At 38.4% G+C, this 18,063-nt stretch overlaps 2 protein-coding genes across 2 annotated transcripts; one reads left to right on the top strand and one right to left on the bottom strand.

Moving 5' to 3' along the window:
• Positions 1 to 7,215: 7,215 nt before the first annotated feature.
• On the top strand, positions 7,216 to 9,422 carry LOC146158007 (ficolin-2-like). Its single transcript, XM_083383635.1, has 5 exons — positions 7,216 to 7,383; positions 8,000 to 8,096; positions 8,287 to 8,383; positions 8,777 to 8,908; positions 9,227 to 9,422. Exons 1-5 carry the CDS (start codon positions 7,216 to 7,218, stop codon positions 9,420 to 9,422), a joined length of 690 nt encoding a protein of 229 aa, XP_083239761.1.
• A 2,640-nt stretch (positions 9,423 to 12,062) lies between these two features.
• On the bottom strand, positions 12,063 to 14,133 carry LOC146158006 (microfibril-associated glycoprotein 4-like). Its single transcript, XM_083383634.1, has 6 exons — positions 13,863 to 14,133; positions 13,584 to 13,660; positions 13,207 to 13,303; positions 12,897 to 12,993; positions 12,606 to 12,737; positions 12,063 to 12,246 (listed from the first exon to the last, which is right to left on the bottom strand). The coding sequence occupies exons 1-6, from the start codon at positions 14,131 to 14,133 to the stop codon at positions 12,063 to 12,065; spliced, it is 858 nt and encodes a 285-aa protein (XP_083239760.1).
• Positions 14,134 to 18,063: the final 3,930 nt, after the last annotated feature.

The following is an 18,063-nucleotide window of genomic DNA, read 5'->3' as shown; positions in this document are numbered from 1 at the left end:
ATTGTTCGTATTTTAACGTGCAAATCTAATGTTTTCCGCGTTTCTAAGCAGTCAGTTGCTTTAGGGTTGTTCAAAAATTCTTCAAAATATTTTCTGCCGTGTTTCTGTAACGTGCCGCCCAAAATTTATCAAAAATAACCCAGAAAATCGCACTTGTATCGTTGCCTCTACACTTTCCGGTATCACTTGAGTTGTAAATGTCGGTTAATTGCGTTTAAAGCCTCGGGCAGTAAGGAAGTGTGACTTTTGTCGGTCACAGCCAGCATTTAAACGCTTATAGCGCCCTATAAGCTTCTCATAACCTACATTTGATTCTCGTAGCCGCAAATATCCAGCCTATTCACCTCTGCTAAGCTGACCGACCGACAAGGCGTATGTTTGACGCAACACGGGTTCACCTATCACGCACAGTGGGATAAGAATAATATAAAGCATTAGTCGTTTATCAGGGTTTTAGGTTAACTTGTGTAGGAAGGTAGGGCTTAGAGAACTATTACACATTATATTTGTCTAAACTTCTAAATTATTTATGTATACTTTTAAAATATAACATTTAATTGTTTAGTCATGTTAACTTGCTCCGGCCAGTTGGGATAAATATATTTTTAACATTATTATTTGCTTTTAATATTTAATTTTTTTTATGTTGGAAAACCGCAATTCGAAAACAAACTGTGGCTGAAATGCTTAAATTAATTTCGTGACGGACCGCTACGATGCCGCCCTAGTATCGGACGAGTACCGATACTAAAAATTTGATATGGACATCCCTAATCCAAATCTACAAACTTGTTTGCGAATTTTTCGCGAATTAAACTATATTCAAATAGTTTTTGGATTATAAATTTTTAAAACGTAAAAAAAACTATAATTAGTGCAATAATTGTATTTAGTTAAATCATAATCAATTTAATTGAAATCCGAATTTATTCTCATAAGAATGTGAATGAAATGTTCCTGTACGCGTTGTGTTACAAAACTAAAATTTTAAAACTGAAACTGTTACAAAATGTTCCCTACAGTCACAAAACCTAAAAAGGTAACGATAGTTGCAAGAACCGCTAAAAATGCGTTAAATTGACAAGAAATACTAAAAAATTAACCCAAAAAACACATAGTAAACATGTGGATTTGGCAACTAGTGGAACCGCAGCCAATAGAAACAAAAAATAAACTAAACATGTGATCTGTGTAACCATTGTGATGTGAGTACTGCAACCCCCAATGCATAAGTATGAATTAGGGCGGATGTTTTCCCAAATCAACCCTCAATCAATTCGTTAATACACAAACAACGCACAGTAATATGGCAATGCGCTCCATATACGCTGCAATTTGGCCGCGAGATTGCCAGCCATGGTACAACGGATGATGCTCGCGTGGCAACCGGGTTTAGAACGAGCAACGACGGAAGCAAGATACCGTAATTATCGCTGTACGCCTGTTCTGTCGTGTACTTATCCTTGTAATTCCACGTCGGACGTAATTCCGCATTTCTTTTGCCCGCCCTGCGTTAATTAATACAAGCGACTTGCAAAGGGCTTGGTTCGTTTGAAGTCGCCGAGAGTTTTCTGTTGTTTCGTGTCTTATTGCTTCATTGAGGTTATTACGGAAGATCACAACTCTTTTCGCGGGTACACTATGCACGGATCTGTATTGTAGCTTAAAAAAATGCAAATCCAAAAAGGTCGAGTAGATCGACACCATCTTGATTAAGACGTTTCGATACGAACTTGTATCAACTTCAGTTAATGTGACTGAGAAGCAATTCAAGCATCACTTATAAAAGGTCGGACGCAATTGTTCAATACCTGAAAGTGCTAAATAATGCTCTGACTACAGAAACAGAATAATATCAATTGCGTCCCACCGTTCATAAGTGATGCTTGATTTGCTTCTCAGTCACATTAACTGAACATGATACAAGATCGTATCAAAACGTCTTAATTAATATGATGTCGATCTACTCGACCGTTTTGGCCTTGTTATTCATTATCAAGTACTCTTTTTAATTTTAATCTTATAGGTACACATATTTATAAAGATAAATATAACATGTTAAGATTTTATTTACTATGGCAGTATTTTTTGGTGAATGGTTCACCCCAGTGTGGATGATTTTTTTTGAAAGTGAACCTAAATGTGGTTAGCCAATAAAGATGTAAAACAAATGAGTTTCTCTGGTTTAAATGTCAAAACCTTTAATTTAAAGGATAACTGACACAAGAGGCACATAACAGAGATTCGCATTTGCTAGAAATGACGGCATTTGTGCTTCATTTATCAGAAAATACACTGTGAGTTTACGAGCAACATACCAAAGTATTCATAGCGCCTTGGGTGTTATCTGCGTTATTGCTTTATTTTGGTTATTAAAGCTTGACTTTATGTACACATGTTTATAAATATAATAGATTTTTATATTCTAGGATTTCTCAACCGTGGACCTCAGCCCCTTGGAGAGACACGAGCATTGGAATTTTTGATATTAGTAAGTTAAACTTAAGTTTGTAACCTTCGTTATGACGTTTCAGAAGTTCCTTCTGACGTTTAGTCGCGTAATTTCTCGAAACGTAAACAGAGGAGGGGGGCACAGATTAATAATAACCTGGAAGGGGACCATAACGCATTAATAGTTGAGAAGCACTGCCAGCATGTGAGCCGCAATTGTATTTGCGTATATTTGCAGGCCACACACATACGCAGGCGCGGATCTAAATTTTTCGTTGGTGGGGCCATGACATGGCATGATAAGTTACGTCATTATGAGACGTCATAAAGAAGTAATCTTGGCGAAATAGAACGCAAGTACAGTCAGAAACCACCGAATGGATAACCGTTTAGAATTTCACTAAGTTGAGTAATATTCCGCTGGTCACATTATAATTAAGAGCCTGGGTTAGGGCCACACTGTTTAGGTGGATGTATTTTTGACGGATGTCATCCTTATTTTTTGCTAATTTGAATGACCGCGCTTGATGCAAACTTTTTTCGGGCACCACACTCTATGTCTCTCTTTATTAAATTATATAGTGAATGCGAAACACGCGCACGTTCTAAACAGATTTGCCCACCCTTTTGTTATGTCATTGCACATTAGCGTACTTATATTTTCATCAGTGTTGTAAACAAGTCATTTTAAAATGACTTAACTCCCAGTTGAAATTCGAAATGTTTAATTTGGCTTTTTACGACAAGCACATAAAGCACACTGCTTAAGAAAGCATATAGATATAGCAAATATCCCCTAGCCTCATAAATGCAAAATATGTTCACGTGCCTTGTCACAAATTAAGAACAAATTTTTGTTGTACCAGTTTTACACAATCCGACAAGTTTGGATCGCTTTGGTTAAAATTTCACTTCTTCGGCCTTAAAGCCGAGCAGTAGATAGTGGAAATCTACTGGAAGATGATAGTGTGTGGCTCGAAGCGGTCGCCTAATTCTACTCGTTAATTAATTAACTGTAAAAGTAGTTGTTTCTCAGCCATGGACAGAATTGTGCATTTTAAAGTTACCCAGTAAAATTACCTTTAAGCAACTATAGTGTTTTGTTTTACCAGATCACCGCTCTATAAAACTTAACCTAAGAAAAAAGGACATTTCTTCAACCGTATTAAGATGGATATTTTGTCGACCGTTCATACAATAGTTGAAACATCGTATCATTTTTGCAGTTAGTGTTTGGTGAAGTGTCAACGTTACGGTTTGTTTTTGGTGCTGTCAGCGTTTATATTATTACATTTAATCACCTCGCACGATTTATGCCAATTGTCCACAAATGTGTGGCGCAGCTATTCTACGAGCGTAGGTCAGTAGATGAGCAGATATCTACTCACCGGCTTCTAGGCAGAAGAATGAAGATTTTAACCCGGCTTGAAGCCGTTTGAATTTGTCGGATCGGCTGCAACCTTTTGGAATTGTTACAATCACCCAAAAAGTTTTAAGCAATATTCAGTGTATTATTTTTCATCCAAAGTCGCCACATGTACAACTGTAAACAAACCTTGTTAAAATAAGCTCTTATATTTCTAGCGTTTATAGTTAGGCACACCATATTTTTTATTCGATTTTTTGGGGGGACAACCGATCAATCAACAAATTTGCAGAGCTAAAAACCAAAAACATTTGGTGTCTAGCAACTAATTATTTGGCAATTCGAGTACAATTACAACGGAATTTCCTGTGATTACATTTTGTTTTTTATAGTCCGAGAGTCGAATATAAATGTCGTGACTACCATTTTGCGTTAAAACATATTCCTAAATCCGTCATTTTTAGAACAGCAATTTTTCCCTTGTAAGCAAATGGTGAGATAGACAAGAGCCCGAATTTAATGGTTCGCGGTTTTCAAAGACTTAGCCGAAAGTCTGCCCTAGGGCTACGTTAAAATTCGGCAAAGAACTACGTAACACCAGCGTCATCTTGTGGTAATAAAATTTAATTCAACTAACCACGGTTGAGCGCTGTTTGTATGTTTTGTTTCTAGTGATATAGGCTCAGTCGTAAAGCGTCGAGAATTCCATAACCGTAATATCGGTACAGTTGCTCTACCAACTGAGCTGCGCAGACTCAGAGGATTGCAAGTCGAGAAACAACCATAGCACCGTTGGCTGCTACCGTTCGTACAACTAGTCTGCGGTAAGGTTCGAACTCACGACCTCGGCCATACTGTGTTCAACTTAGCTACCCAGGCTCAGAGGGGAGCAAATCGAGAAACAATCATACGCCAATGCTTACTGCATCCTGTTTAGCCACGGAACGTTATTTGTGATTGGGAAAACATTTCCTTTTTAAATTATTCATAAATTACAATTTCCTCAATGAGAGTTCATTCAATTTCACTTCTATTAAAAAGCATTGTTAGGTGCAACGAGGATATAAATGAGCTTTACAAAATGTTTAACTACGAACGACAATCAATGTTACGATATTTTAAATGTCAGGAATCTAAATAAACTATTATCATGCACACGTCTGGTCTGATTTAGCCATATGACTTCTGAGATATTGACCAAATTCGTAACAGTAATCGAAAAAATGTCTTACCGTACAGTGTTTTAATAAAATCCTTGTAAAACTAAGTGTGACGTAACAAAGCTACTTGTTGTACTATATGACGTCACAACTGCAAGTTACAGCCATTAGTATATCTACCAATATGTTTCGTGCAAAGTAAATAACAAGCCGAAAATATGGAAATGGCTGTCTACGCAGACAAAAGCCGTTTAAATCGATGCATAATCACCAATGAGTGTATGCGTACCCGAGCGAGCCGGACAAATAGCCAATGGGCACTTCCTGAGGCTATTTACCCGGCTAACAAAGTAATTTAAATGGATTATAATACAATAAAATCTTATAAACAATGCAGAACTCTGAACGTAAAACTCAAATTTACCACCACCTGAACTGTAAAGCTAACCTTAACTCAAATCGATGTAATATTACTGATAAGTTTATGGTTACCGATGAGCCGGCCAAATAGACAATATACACTTCCTGAAGCTATTTACCCGGCTAACCAGGTAATTTAAACATAATCGGGGAAAAATTATGAAAATAAAGGAAATTGAAAGGTGTTTTCGTAGCCGAGCAAATAGGCACTACCTACAAGCCAATCTTGTCAAATATAATAAACAACCTTATGTGTGTACAACAAACATCATATCAAAACCAGTTATACTTACACCAAATGCATAATATTAAAAAGGGAATACCCAGTTTGGGATATAGTTTGGGATACCCAGCATATCCATAAGCACTATTTAACAGATAAGTTAACCCTAATACACAACCTTGGTATCTGGAATTTGTGCTATAGTTTTACTGCAATAAGTTGATAAAATACCTGAAGTTTACGATGTTAACATGCTTGGGCTTGCTTGGCTTTCCAATTCATGCTATTTATCAAGTTATTTCCAAATTATTATCAACAGCAAAAAATGAAAGCAATTTAATAATGTTTTGCCTTTTTTTCGTGGACGTTACGCATGACCAGTTCAATTAAAAAACAAACTTTATTTACTCAGCTGGGGTGTCATCATAGTTTATCTCTCCTGATAAAAATATATAATTTAATTTTTTTTTTACATTTTTTAATGATCACCGAAACCAAACCTTATAAATCTTCCTCGATTCAAATGTTTTTGTAAAAAAATTTTATCAATTCCCTTTTAAATGAAACGAAAGTCGATTTCAAAAGGACTCGAAGCGCCTAACATAATTATTGTTTTTCCACCTTGCGGTTCCTCCATCCACAATCCTAGATTGCCAATAGTTATAATCGCCTTTGTTGATAACTCGTTGATTTCTCCTGTTGTGAATTTTATTCCTTGAAACTTGAGTAGGATTCTGTTGGGTTGAATCACATAGAAGTAAATTTGTAATATAGGGTTTTACAGTTTAACCATCCGTTGTGATAATACGCCATTCTTTCCATATAAGACCATGTCCCCAACCTCCCCATAATTTCCCCAATTCCACCCATTGTTCGCGGTTTATTCCAATGTTTTCCACCCACTATAAAAAGCAAACCTCGTCGCAAGTGAAGTTCATTATGCAAAGTAGCAATGCAGTCAGTAAATCGTGACAGACTTTGTTGACAAACGATTGTCAAGAAAATTTTAAAAGGTTTCCGTAAATGGCATTCGTTATGTTTAAGTCACAGTCAGAGTTATGCTTCCAACAAATGTGCGAAGTCAAGGTTTGTTTAATTTAAACATAAGCTGTGTTTTAAGTAAATTAAACCAGTAAGCATTATAAGTTAGGTAATTATAAGTTAGGCTTTATCGTTTGTCAGAAAAACAGTTAATTGACAGCTCCAAAGGTGTAATATTGTCAGTTTTCTTATTAAATAAATTAGAGCAAAATGAGGCTAATCCTAAATTAAATTTTTAAATTGCTTGTGTGCTCTAATTCTAGTTTTGTCTAATTCGTGCAGTTCTGCAAACAGCCTGTATTTTCGTCTGTTGGTGTTCAGTTCTTGCAGATCTTGTCATTTCCGTTACGTCATCAGTAAAGTTGAACGCGCAGAATGTGCAACTTGCTACAATGCGAGCCGGTTAATTAGACGCCGTCCTAAACTGCCGCGACCAAAGTTCAATTTCGCAAAAAACAAGAAATGAAAAACAAATTTTATTGAACTGTGACTAAGCTGTACCATAAATACTTGTCCAACATCTAACAAGAAAATACTTTATTTTATAGCAAACAATGTTGTTTAAAGTTATCGCCACCTTGGTATTCTGTGTGGTTTGCAATGCAAAGCAATGCGGTAATGTTGTGGAGGTAATTGTGCCGGCCAGTTGCACCAATTCTTCATCCAACGGGAGGACGACACTTCCTTGTGGAGAGGAAGCTTATTGCGAAGATGGATGGACGGTAAGATCATATTTGAACTAAATACATTACATACAAAGCGTTTGCGTGTCGAGCAACTTTTAAGATGGAATATTCCGCAGTAAAGAGATGAAATTATTGACGAAAACTGATTGAAAAGATAATAATGTTACTGTGTGTCTGATGCAGAAGGTGTTAACACTTCTTAGTTTACATTATAGAGATTTTTATGTAATTTATCGTGGATTGAAATGCTTATTAAAGTGCTTTTAGATTCGCTGGAAGTATTTCTATTGTTTTATTGATTTTTGTGCGGAATTTGCAATTAATAGTCTCCAAATCCGACGAAGATAGGTAAGCCGAAACGGAAAGTTATTGGGATAAAAGCTGTAGCATCTAAATAAATGTGTTTGGGAGTTTTAAATGTTTTATGTTAAGGGATCCATCAACCACTTCGCCAACACCGCATCGAAGTCGTCACCCGATTTTAGTATCGGTTTTGCCCGATATAACTGTGGTATCGTTAACGATCCGATACCACACTAACATGTGACACAACAACCAACAATTGCTCACACATGGAACATGTTTTCAATCTCCAACAAAAAATCTGCAAAGTTATCACCAAACCAGTTTTCTACCAATTCTTGTTTTGCAGGTTTTCCAGCGAAGGTTTAACGGGAGTGTGGATTTCTACCGCAACTGGAACGAATACAAAAACGGATTTGGAGACTTTTCCGGCGAATTTTGGCTTGGTATGTGAGCGGCTTAAGTGCAAGCTGTAAAATACTTTCGTACGATTGCAAAAAAATCAACATAAATTGAAATGTGTCCAGAATGTCACACTGTCGCGCACGCAACAATAATTAACCTTCAAAAAACAGCCAACACTGTACGCAATCCGCGCTTTTCATATCTGATGTTAAATGTCTTAATAATGCTCAGGCTTGGAAAGAATCCACACGCTAACATATGGAAAGCAATGTCGGCTTTGCATTGATTTGTACGATTTCAACAATACACACAGAAACGCAGATTACAGGTAAGTTGGCGAAATGAGAAGCCGTTATTATATCGTTCCTTGTTTGATCTAAATAGCATTGTGACCAGGTTTTCAGATTGGTCTGTGTTTTGCGTCAAGACTCGCCGCATTTACCATGTTATGCGCTTCACGTACGTAATGAGTTATATTTTAAAATTTGATAAGTCCATATAACTACAAAGATTCCCATGAGATGGTACAATTATAACCAATTTGCTAAAATTTTGCTTATTTAAAGTTCTTTAAATCTAATATGAAAGGCTAAAATAAACCAATGTTTTGTTACCGTCATGCGGCATTGCCACGTTCAGTGTGGGTCCCGCGGTATTTTTTGCCTAAAATGTTGGGATTGGAAAAAAATACATACTACAACCTACACTACGTTTTGTGCAGTTTATTCAATGTGATGCAAGAGCTTAGCAACTACACACTGCTGGTAGCTGGGTACAGTGGTACAGCTGGTGACAGTTTGGGGCTACACAACAGAAAGCAATTCTCCACCGCAGAACACGTCGGCAGAAGATAGTAAGTCAATAATCAAATTTAAAGACACGAGAAAGAGTTGACTTTTTCGATCTCATTATATAACTGATGTGTTTCTTTCCAACGTCTCTTTACCTTGCAAAAAAACTGTTTGAGCGAATATTTCTTTCGATTTACAAGTTGGTTTTCTTCATTACTAAACTTCCTGCAATCTAACATTTTCAACATAGACTGGTTTTAAAACTTAACGGCGAATTATATAAGATGCTATAATATTTTTACTTTACCAATGTTTAATTACCTACTGATAAGTTCCAATTTGATGAATATTCGTTTAAAGGCAGCATCTTTGTTGTTTAGTACGTGCCCAAATTACGCCCAACTCCTACACGGGGCTTGGTGGTTCGAAGATATGTTGGGAAGCCACCTGAACGGATACTGGGTGGACGAATTGAAAAAAGGTTATGAACGGAACCCAGTAAACATCATCTGGCGGCATTGGAAGGGATTACGCGAAACGCTTAAAGCGACTACAATGAAACTGAGATGCGATTGATCTGCTTATAATCGCTCACAACTTGTACATACGTGTTTATTATGTGATGTGAAATTTATAAATAATTAAAATGCAAATAATACATTATCAGACGCAATAATTTTGGTGAATAACTGGTGTCATAATAAAACACCAAGTGTCGGACATCACTATTAAGTATTAAGTAGTTCCCCTAACTAAACAAGCGCTTCTGTTTTACACGATATTAATTTTTTAAATATGTTGCGCAATTTCCAACGTAACGATGTAGTTTGGTTTTAAAATGAAAATAAAAGACAAATTACTGAATTCGTTCGAAACGGCTTTTTGTTGTCAAGTGGCTAACAGTCTATTGTTATGAATTTGTAACCAACAGTGAATATTTTAGCTTATCACCACTTTTTACGACAACAATCGTATATGCATATGGAAAAAGTATATTATGCAAGAAATATTTGCTACACGCTTTAACATTTCTCCAGCCATCTTCGTCTACATTTGCACTTTATGCAAAATATACTCAACGAGCAATGTCAAGTGGTTAAGTGACTCTGACTACAGAAGTATTTCTAAAAGTTTTTTTTTTCATTTTCCTCACAAGCGCCCACACTGTCAATTCCTACCAAGCAAAAACACAAAGTATACTACCTTTTTATATATTACTGCAAATGCAGCCTGCTGACAAAAAATACGAAAAACAAACCTACATGGAAAGAGCCGACAAATTAAAAACTAAATGTTAAACTGTGACGCTAAAAGCCAAGACTTGTTATACAATTTGGATGCGCTAACCATCTGAAATAAGTTTGTTTGAATGTATAACGTAGAGATTAATTTATACCTATGTAAAAATACCTGGATTGGTGTGCATTTCTTAAATGGCTGTAACTGGGAAGAAGCAATAGATTTATATTATGAGCCTAATGGACTCTGTACAATACCCATCATTACAGTTAAAAAGCTTTTCATTTCATATTACAGATTGAATATTTTCTTTTTTATCCATTTTTCTCTCCAGTTGTTCCTTGGAACAATTTTTATTCCCAAATTTACAACTTCTTCCCTAAGAGAGCCAAGTGACTACCTTTGAGAAGCAGTTGGAGAGAAAGTTCGGGTTTTTTAAATGCTTCTTTGGAGTCACTTGCTGCACTTTTAAGCCGCTTGTGTGTAGCTCGTGCTCGACAAAAGTTGGGTGTTCATCTGAAAAACTACAGATATGGCTTTGACTGGCTGACCACCTCTGATACTATATTTTATGTAATTGTTTGAAAGTCGTACATTGTTTTTTTTTAAATGTACCACGCTTTTGTAGTTTGTTGTCATTCTTTCAACTGAGGTAAAGCAGACTTTATGACACCGATAAGCACGACCAGATCCATCTCTTTGTTGTCGCTAACAATTTAATACATTTGGGGCCCTATATGTATACTGAAAAATAAAAGTAAAATATTGTTTTCCAAATGAAACAATTTAATTCGACGTATTGTTGTGGCGCCCTCTCAAACACGTGCTCTGCCAAAGACTTAAAGAGGATAACTATCAAGGAGTTGTCCTTATTTCTTGTTGTTAGTGGTAACTTTGCTTTAGTCAGCATTTGCCTCGAGGTGGAAACAAATGTTCGACATTTGCGGTATTCTCTGGACTCAAAGAAATTCAAAGTGAAAAATATTTGATATGCTTAAATTTCGTATTCCCATATATAGTATAAGTAAAGGTATGTTTTTGTTGCTTTAAAAGTGATAAACGCGGCAAAAGTAACTCGAACAATGAGTGGAAATCATCACGTGACTTGATCGCATGTTGAGAGGTGCTAGAATTGGGTTTCTCTAACTCTATTTTTCCGTGGACGTCACGCATGGCCAGTTCAAATAAAAAAACAAACTTTATTCTTCAGCTGGGGTGTCATCATAGTTGATTTGCTTGATATGATGGTTTTTATACAAATAAATCTTGTTTTTTCTCAAATAAAAATATCTTTCATATTTTCTAAATAATTATTTTTCATTTAGTTTCCGTTTTATATAAGCTATATTTAATTACTAAATTAACATGTTACGTGAAAGAAACAGTATGTTGGCCAAACGAAAAATAAGTCTTCTGCGCGTTGGAATTACTAACATGTTACGTGAAATTGACAAAATATTTCAGTTACTTAGCAATTTATAAACTTCAAACAAGTAAAGGTATAATGTCATGTATTTATAAACGATTCAATAAAAGCAATTAGTGTCGTGACGTAAGAGTTTCAATACTGAAATAAAAAATATACAATTGTGGGATCCAAATCGAGTCCTGGGTGAATGTCCAAACAAATTGCCGCGTGCTTTTATTTACAGATATACCAGGGAGCTTACAATTTCCAGGAATTTTGATTTTATGGAGTGAGATCTGGAAAATTTTGTTTGTAATTTTATTTAAACTAAAAAAAAAATTGTTGAGTATGTGGCCTGAGATTTAAATAACTGTCTGAAGTAAGTGTTTGTTTTTCACAAGGGGTTAGCATTCGTAAAAAAATTATTTATAATATACATATACCCTATGTTTAAATGTTTTATTGCGAAAATTCGATATTTTGCGCAAAATTAAGGTGACTGATAGGAATTAACTTTTAGTTTCACGATGCATGAAATGTATGTACAAGTTGCCAGTTATTATAACAGATCAATCGCATCTCAGTTTCATGGTAGTAGCTTTCAATGGAACGTAACGTGCCTTCCAATGGCGCCAGACGATGTTCTTGGCTTCTCTGGTCGATGTTCTTGCCCACTCCCCATTCAAGTCCGAGTGGAGGCAATCACTGAACCACCAAGCTCCTTGGAAGTAGCCAGCGCAATTTAGACGGGAACTAAACAACAGGATGCTATCGTTAAACCGATTATCCATAAAATTGTAAATTAATATTCAAGAATCAAACAACGTTTAAATAAATACAGAGCATATTATCATGGTAACTTAAATTTAAGCTCTTGTTAAAAGTGACTTTCCCAAAGTAAAGTAGCAGTAATAAAAATTTATCAGCTGTTTAAGCAAAGTTTGCTAAACAAAAAACGATAACATTTGGACCTAACTATTTTATATGTTAATGCGCTTTTTATAGTGGTCGAATGGCAGTAATGCAGATTGTGTGATGCAAAAAAATACATCAATTTTTTTCATTTTATTTTCGTGTCTTCTTGCAAACATAAAACGCAAATATCGACTTACTGTGTGTCATGGTCTCGGTCTTTGGTTGAAAATTGACTTCCGTTGTGGAACTCCAAACTGTCACCAGCTGTTCCACTGTACCCAGCTACCAGCAGTGTGTAGTTGCTAGCCTCGTTCCCAACAGAGAATGAACTAGAAAAAAGCATCGTTGTAAAAACAAAAGTCTAATGTTGTACATGACGTCATGTCATGTATGTGGAAAAAACAGTCGATTGATATCTTCAACAAGGTAGTTGCACTTTTAAACATACCGGTACAGCAAATTGTGTTTTGGGTATTTTACTAACCTACCTGTATTCTGCGAATGCATGGGCATCGTTGAAATCGTACAAATCAATGCGAAGCCGACATTGCTTGCCAGATGTTAGCACGTGGATTCTTTCCAAGCCTGTGCAATATTAAGACATTTAACATCAGATGTGAAAAGCGAAAATTGCAGATATTGATAACTGTTTTTATAAAGTTGCGTTAATGAACATTATGCGTGCGCGAAATAGTCGAGAAAAACAATCTGCGAATATTTGACTTATGTCATATTTCAAAGTTTTACAATCGTACGAAAGTATTTTCCAGCTTTATTTTAGTTAAGCCGCTTACTCACCCAGCCAAAATTCGCCGGAAAAGTCTCCAAATCCATATTTATAATCGGTCCAGTTGCGATAGAAATCCACACTTCCGTTAAACCTTCGCTGGAAAACCTGCAACACAAGAATTGGTAGAAAACTGGTTTCGCGATAACTTTGCAAGTTTGTGTCGAAGAATAAAAATATCAAAATTTCCCGGATTCAATTCTTGGCAGGAGTTGGGAATCGGCTACGATCCGATATTATCGGACATCCCTAGTTGTTGGGCACATTTTAGCAAAAAAAATTCAAACTTTCTTAAATTAACCAACAGTTATATAAAAGCTTATCAAAGCAATTCAAACCAATGCCCGTTTTTTGCAAGTGCGTTGTTAATACGTTGTTGGCCTCTTACCGTCCATCCGTCTTCGATGAGAAGTGTTGCCCTCCAGTTAAGTGACACCACAATCCTTTCCAACTCTGAAAAGTTTGTTGTTGTTTACATTTACATTGGTTCGGATAATAACTTAAACAAGCAGCACATTACAAGCCATATGGCTTCCTACAGCATTAAATCTACAATAAACCTTCACATTTTTAAATCATAAAGATGCAATCAACTGTAGGTTTTAGGTTATTAATGATTGTGTTACTCTTAACTGCAGCCCACACATCCGATGTAGAACCAAGTTACCTCTTAATCTGGCTAAGATTTCATCCAAAGCTCCTTCATCGCTCCCACCAACTTCACCCTTTTCACCCTTTAACCCCCTAGATCCGGGTATTCCCCTGGGCCCAAGTTTACCAGGAGAACCTTGGTCGCCTTTGGCTCCACGTGGCGCACCTAGGGACCCTGGTGATATTGTGACGTCATTGTCACAAATAGGAACTGTGACGTAACTGCATCGGTTTGCGTCACAAATCACGAGGAAGGAGAGACAGATCGAAATAAACTTAAGCAACATTTTGTTTTCCGTTTCTGGCGAAACAAGTTATCTTAGTTAAACAATTGTAAAGTACTTTGCTATTTACAAAAAGGCAAGAAAACATATAAACCAGCGTTATATAGCAACGGTAGGTTATTGCAATATCTAACGCCTTATACTTTTTCGGTTTATTTTTTAAATCTCACTAAATAAAAAGATGATTTTTTACCCCTATGCAAATTAAAAACCAAAACACTAACACACAAACTTAAATTCCCATAACCCCAAGTAAAATACATCATATCAAAAAAAAATTAGTTAGGGCTGACTACTTACACACCACTACAAGCAAAATGTTGAAATGTTTACCTTTTGCGCAGTTTAACTCGGGCCCTACCTCCGTGGCGGCACCTGCCCCCTAGTGGAGACAGGTTGTCAGAGAACTGGGCTCAGACCACTACTGACTTGCGCAGTTTAACTAGGGCCCTATCTCCGTGGCGGCACCTGCTTCCTAGTAAAGATGTTGTCAGAGAACTGGGCTCAGACCACTACTGACTTGCGCAGTTTAACTCGGGCCCTACCTCCGTGGCGGAACCTGCTCCATAGTGGAGACAGGTTGTCAGAGAACTGGGCTCAGACAACTTCTGACTTGCGCAGTTTAACTAGGGCCCTACCTCCGTGGCGGAACCTGCTCCATAGTGGAGACAGGTTGTCAGAGAACTGGGCTCAGACCACTACTGACTTGCGCAGTTTAACTCGGGCCCTACCTCCGTGGCGGCACCTGTTTCCTAGTAAAGAGGTTGTCAGAGAACTGGGCTCAGACCACTACTGACTTGCGCAGTTTAACTTGGGCCCTACCTCCGTGGCTGCACCTGCTCCCTAGTGGAGATAGGTTGTCAGAGAACTGGGCTCAGACCACTACTGACTTGCGCAGTTCAACTCGGGCCCTACCTCCGTGGCGGAACCTGCTCCATAGTGGAGATAGGTTGTCAGAGAACTGGGCTCAGACCACTACTGACTTGCGCAGTTCAACTCGGGCCCTACCTCCGTGGCGGAACCTGCTTCCTAGTAAAGAGGTTGTCAGAGAACTGGGCTCAGACCACTACTGACTTGCGCAGTTTAACTCGGGCCCTACCTCCGTGGCGGCACCTGCTCCCTAGTGGAGACAGGTTGTCAGAGGACTGGGCTCAGACCACTACTGACTTGCGCAGTTTAACTAGGGCCCTACCTCCGTGGCTGCACCTGCTCCCTAGTGGAGATAGGTTGTCAGAGAACTGGGCTCAGACCACTACTGACTTGCGCAGTTCAACTCGGGCCCTACCTCCGTGGCGGAACCTGCTTCCTAGTAAAGAGGTTGTCAGAGAACTGGGCTCAGACCACTACTGACTTGCGCAGTTTAACTCGGGCCCTACCTCCGTGGCGGCACCTGCTCCCTAGTGGAGACAGGTTGTCAGAGAACTGGGCTCAGACCACTACTGACTTGTGCAGTTTAACTCGGGCCCTACCTCCGTGGAGGCACCTGCTCCCTAGTGGAGACAGGTTGTCAGAGGACTGGGCTCAGACCACTACTGAATTGCGCAGTTTAACTAGGGCCCTACCTCCGTGGCTGCACCTGCTCCCTAGTGGAGACAGGTTGTCAGAGAACTGGGCTTAGACCACTACTAACTTGCGCAGTTCAACTCGGGCCCTACCTCCGTGACGGAACCTGCTTCCTAGTAAAGAGGTTGTCAGAGAACTGGGCTCAGACAACTACTGACTTGCGCAGTTTAACTCGGGCCCTACCTCCGTGGCTGCACCTGCTCCCTAGTGGAGACAGGTTGTCAGAGTACTGGGCTCAGACCACTACTGATTTGCGCAGTTTTAACTCGGGCCCTACCTCCGTGGCTGCACCTGCTCCCTAGTGGAGACAGGTTGTCAAAGAACTGGGCTCAGACAACTACTGACTTGCGCAGTTTAACTCGGGCCCTACCTCCGTGGCTGCACCTGCTCCCTAGTGGAGACAGGTTGTCAAAGAACTGGGCTCAGACAACTACTGACTTGCGCAGTTTAACTCGGGCCCTACCTCCGTGGCGGCACCTGCTCCCTAGTGGAGACAGGTTGTCAGAGAACTGGGCTCAGACCACTACTGACTTGTGCAGTTTAACTCGGGCCCTACCTCCGTGGAGGCACCTGCTCCCTAGTGGAGACAGGTTGTCAGAGGACTGGGCTCAGACCACTACTGAATTGCGCAGTTTAACTAGGGCCCTACCTCCGTGGCTGCACCTGCTCCCTAGTGGAGACAGGTTGTCAGAGAACTGGGCTTAGACCACTACTAACTTGCGCAGTTCAACTCGGGCCCTACCTCCGTGACGGAACCTGCTTCCTAGTAAAGAGGTTGTCAGAGAACTGGGCTCAGACAACTACTGACTTGCGCAGTTTAACTCGGGCCCTACCTCCGTGGCTGCACCTGCTCCCTAGTGGAGACAGGTTGTCAGAGTACTGGGCTCAGACCACTACTGATTTGCGCAGTTTTAACTCGGGCCCTACCTCCGTGGCTGCACCTGCTCCCTAGTGGAGACAGGTTGTCAAAGAACTGGGCTCAGACCACTACTGACTTGCGAAGTTTTAACTCGTACCCTATATACCTTAGTGGCCGCACCCACTCCCTAGTGAAGAGGTTGTCAGAGGCCTTGGATCACACCACTACTGATTAAGCCAAACACAATTTAACATCAGTGCACGCGATGATGTAAAACGGAAATTCAATCTTGCGGAAATGACAAAACGTGTCTGAAACTGCGCAGAAATGGAGTTACCCATTTCGGTACATTAAAAAAGATCAACTCTCAACAGATTAAAAAGAAAAAAGAAAAATAATTACGCTTGAACAAATTCTCCCGTTAGCGAATCGCATATTTCCACATTTTAACATTTTTTATCGTTATGAACCCAACGAAACTACACGAATCTAATCAACAAAGATTTCGGGGAATTTTAATTGATATTACCAAAAAATGAACATCGCTAATCAGAATATTTGTTTTTGTAGCAAGTTGCACTTTCTGCGCGTTCAACATTACTGATGACGTAACGGAAATGACAAAACCTTTCAGGAACTGCGCAAAATTGGAATTAGAACTTTTGGCACATTTACACACTAATTTTATTCCCAAGCCAGACTTTTAATCGCTTTGCGTTCGAAAAAATATAAAAATTACCAAAAAAATAAAAAAAGAATGTTGAATTATTTGGTTTTCTTTCTTCGCGCCGATATTTTAACATTTCAACATTATCCATCGTAACCAATTCAAAGAAACGTCACGAATATAAATAACGATATTCTCAGGGCTTTATGTTCAATATTAGACGATCCAAGAATGATAAAATTTATGAAACTTGTATAGAGAACAAACTTATAAATATACCGCTGTTGAGCCCCTAATAATACAAATTAATCATATGTTGTTCTATACTTAAACAGTGTTTTTGTTAGCTTTGTGGCATCGCCATTCAACCTATAGGTTAGGGTTACTACTCAAAATAATTGTTTTTCATTTTGTAGAAAGTTCCAGATTCTGCGCGTTCAACATTACGAGTGACGTAACGGAAATGACAAAACCTTGCAAGAACTGAACACGAACAGACGAAAAACAGGGATTTTCAAGAACTGCACGGAATAAGGAATCAGCACTTTCAACACATTTTCATAAATTCACTTTATGACTCAAGTTGAATTACTAAGTTCTTTAAAAAAATAATATATCAACTACGGAATTACATTATTCATAATTACTCTAGTTTAAATCGCACTTTATTCTCATCGAAATGTCAACGATCGAGTTTAAATACAATTAAGGATAAGGCAGCAAAGTGTTGTTCGCGCGAAAATATTTCCCTTTATTTTCGTTAAATTAGCAAAACGTCTGATTAGAAAGATACGTCTGAGCTTGGGGTTCATATGAAAAGAACGACGTAATATCACAAACCTAT

The sequence above is a fragment of the Ascidiella aspersa genome, chromosome 3 (assembly GCF_963924565.1).
Source record: "Ascidiella aspersa chromosome 3, kaAscAspe10.2, whole genome shotgun sequence".
Classification (NCBI taxonomy): Eukaryota; Metazoa; Chordata; class Ascidiacea; order Phlebobranchia; family Ascidiidae; genus Ascidiella; species Ascidiella aspersa.
This window is presented reverse-complemented; position numbering and strand designations above follow the sequence as displayed.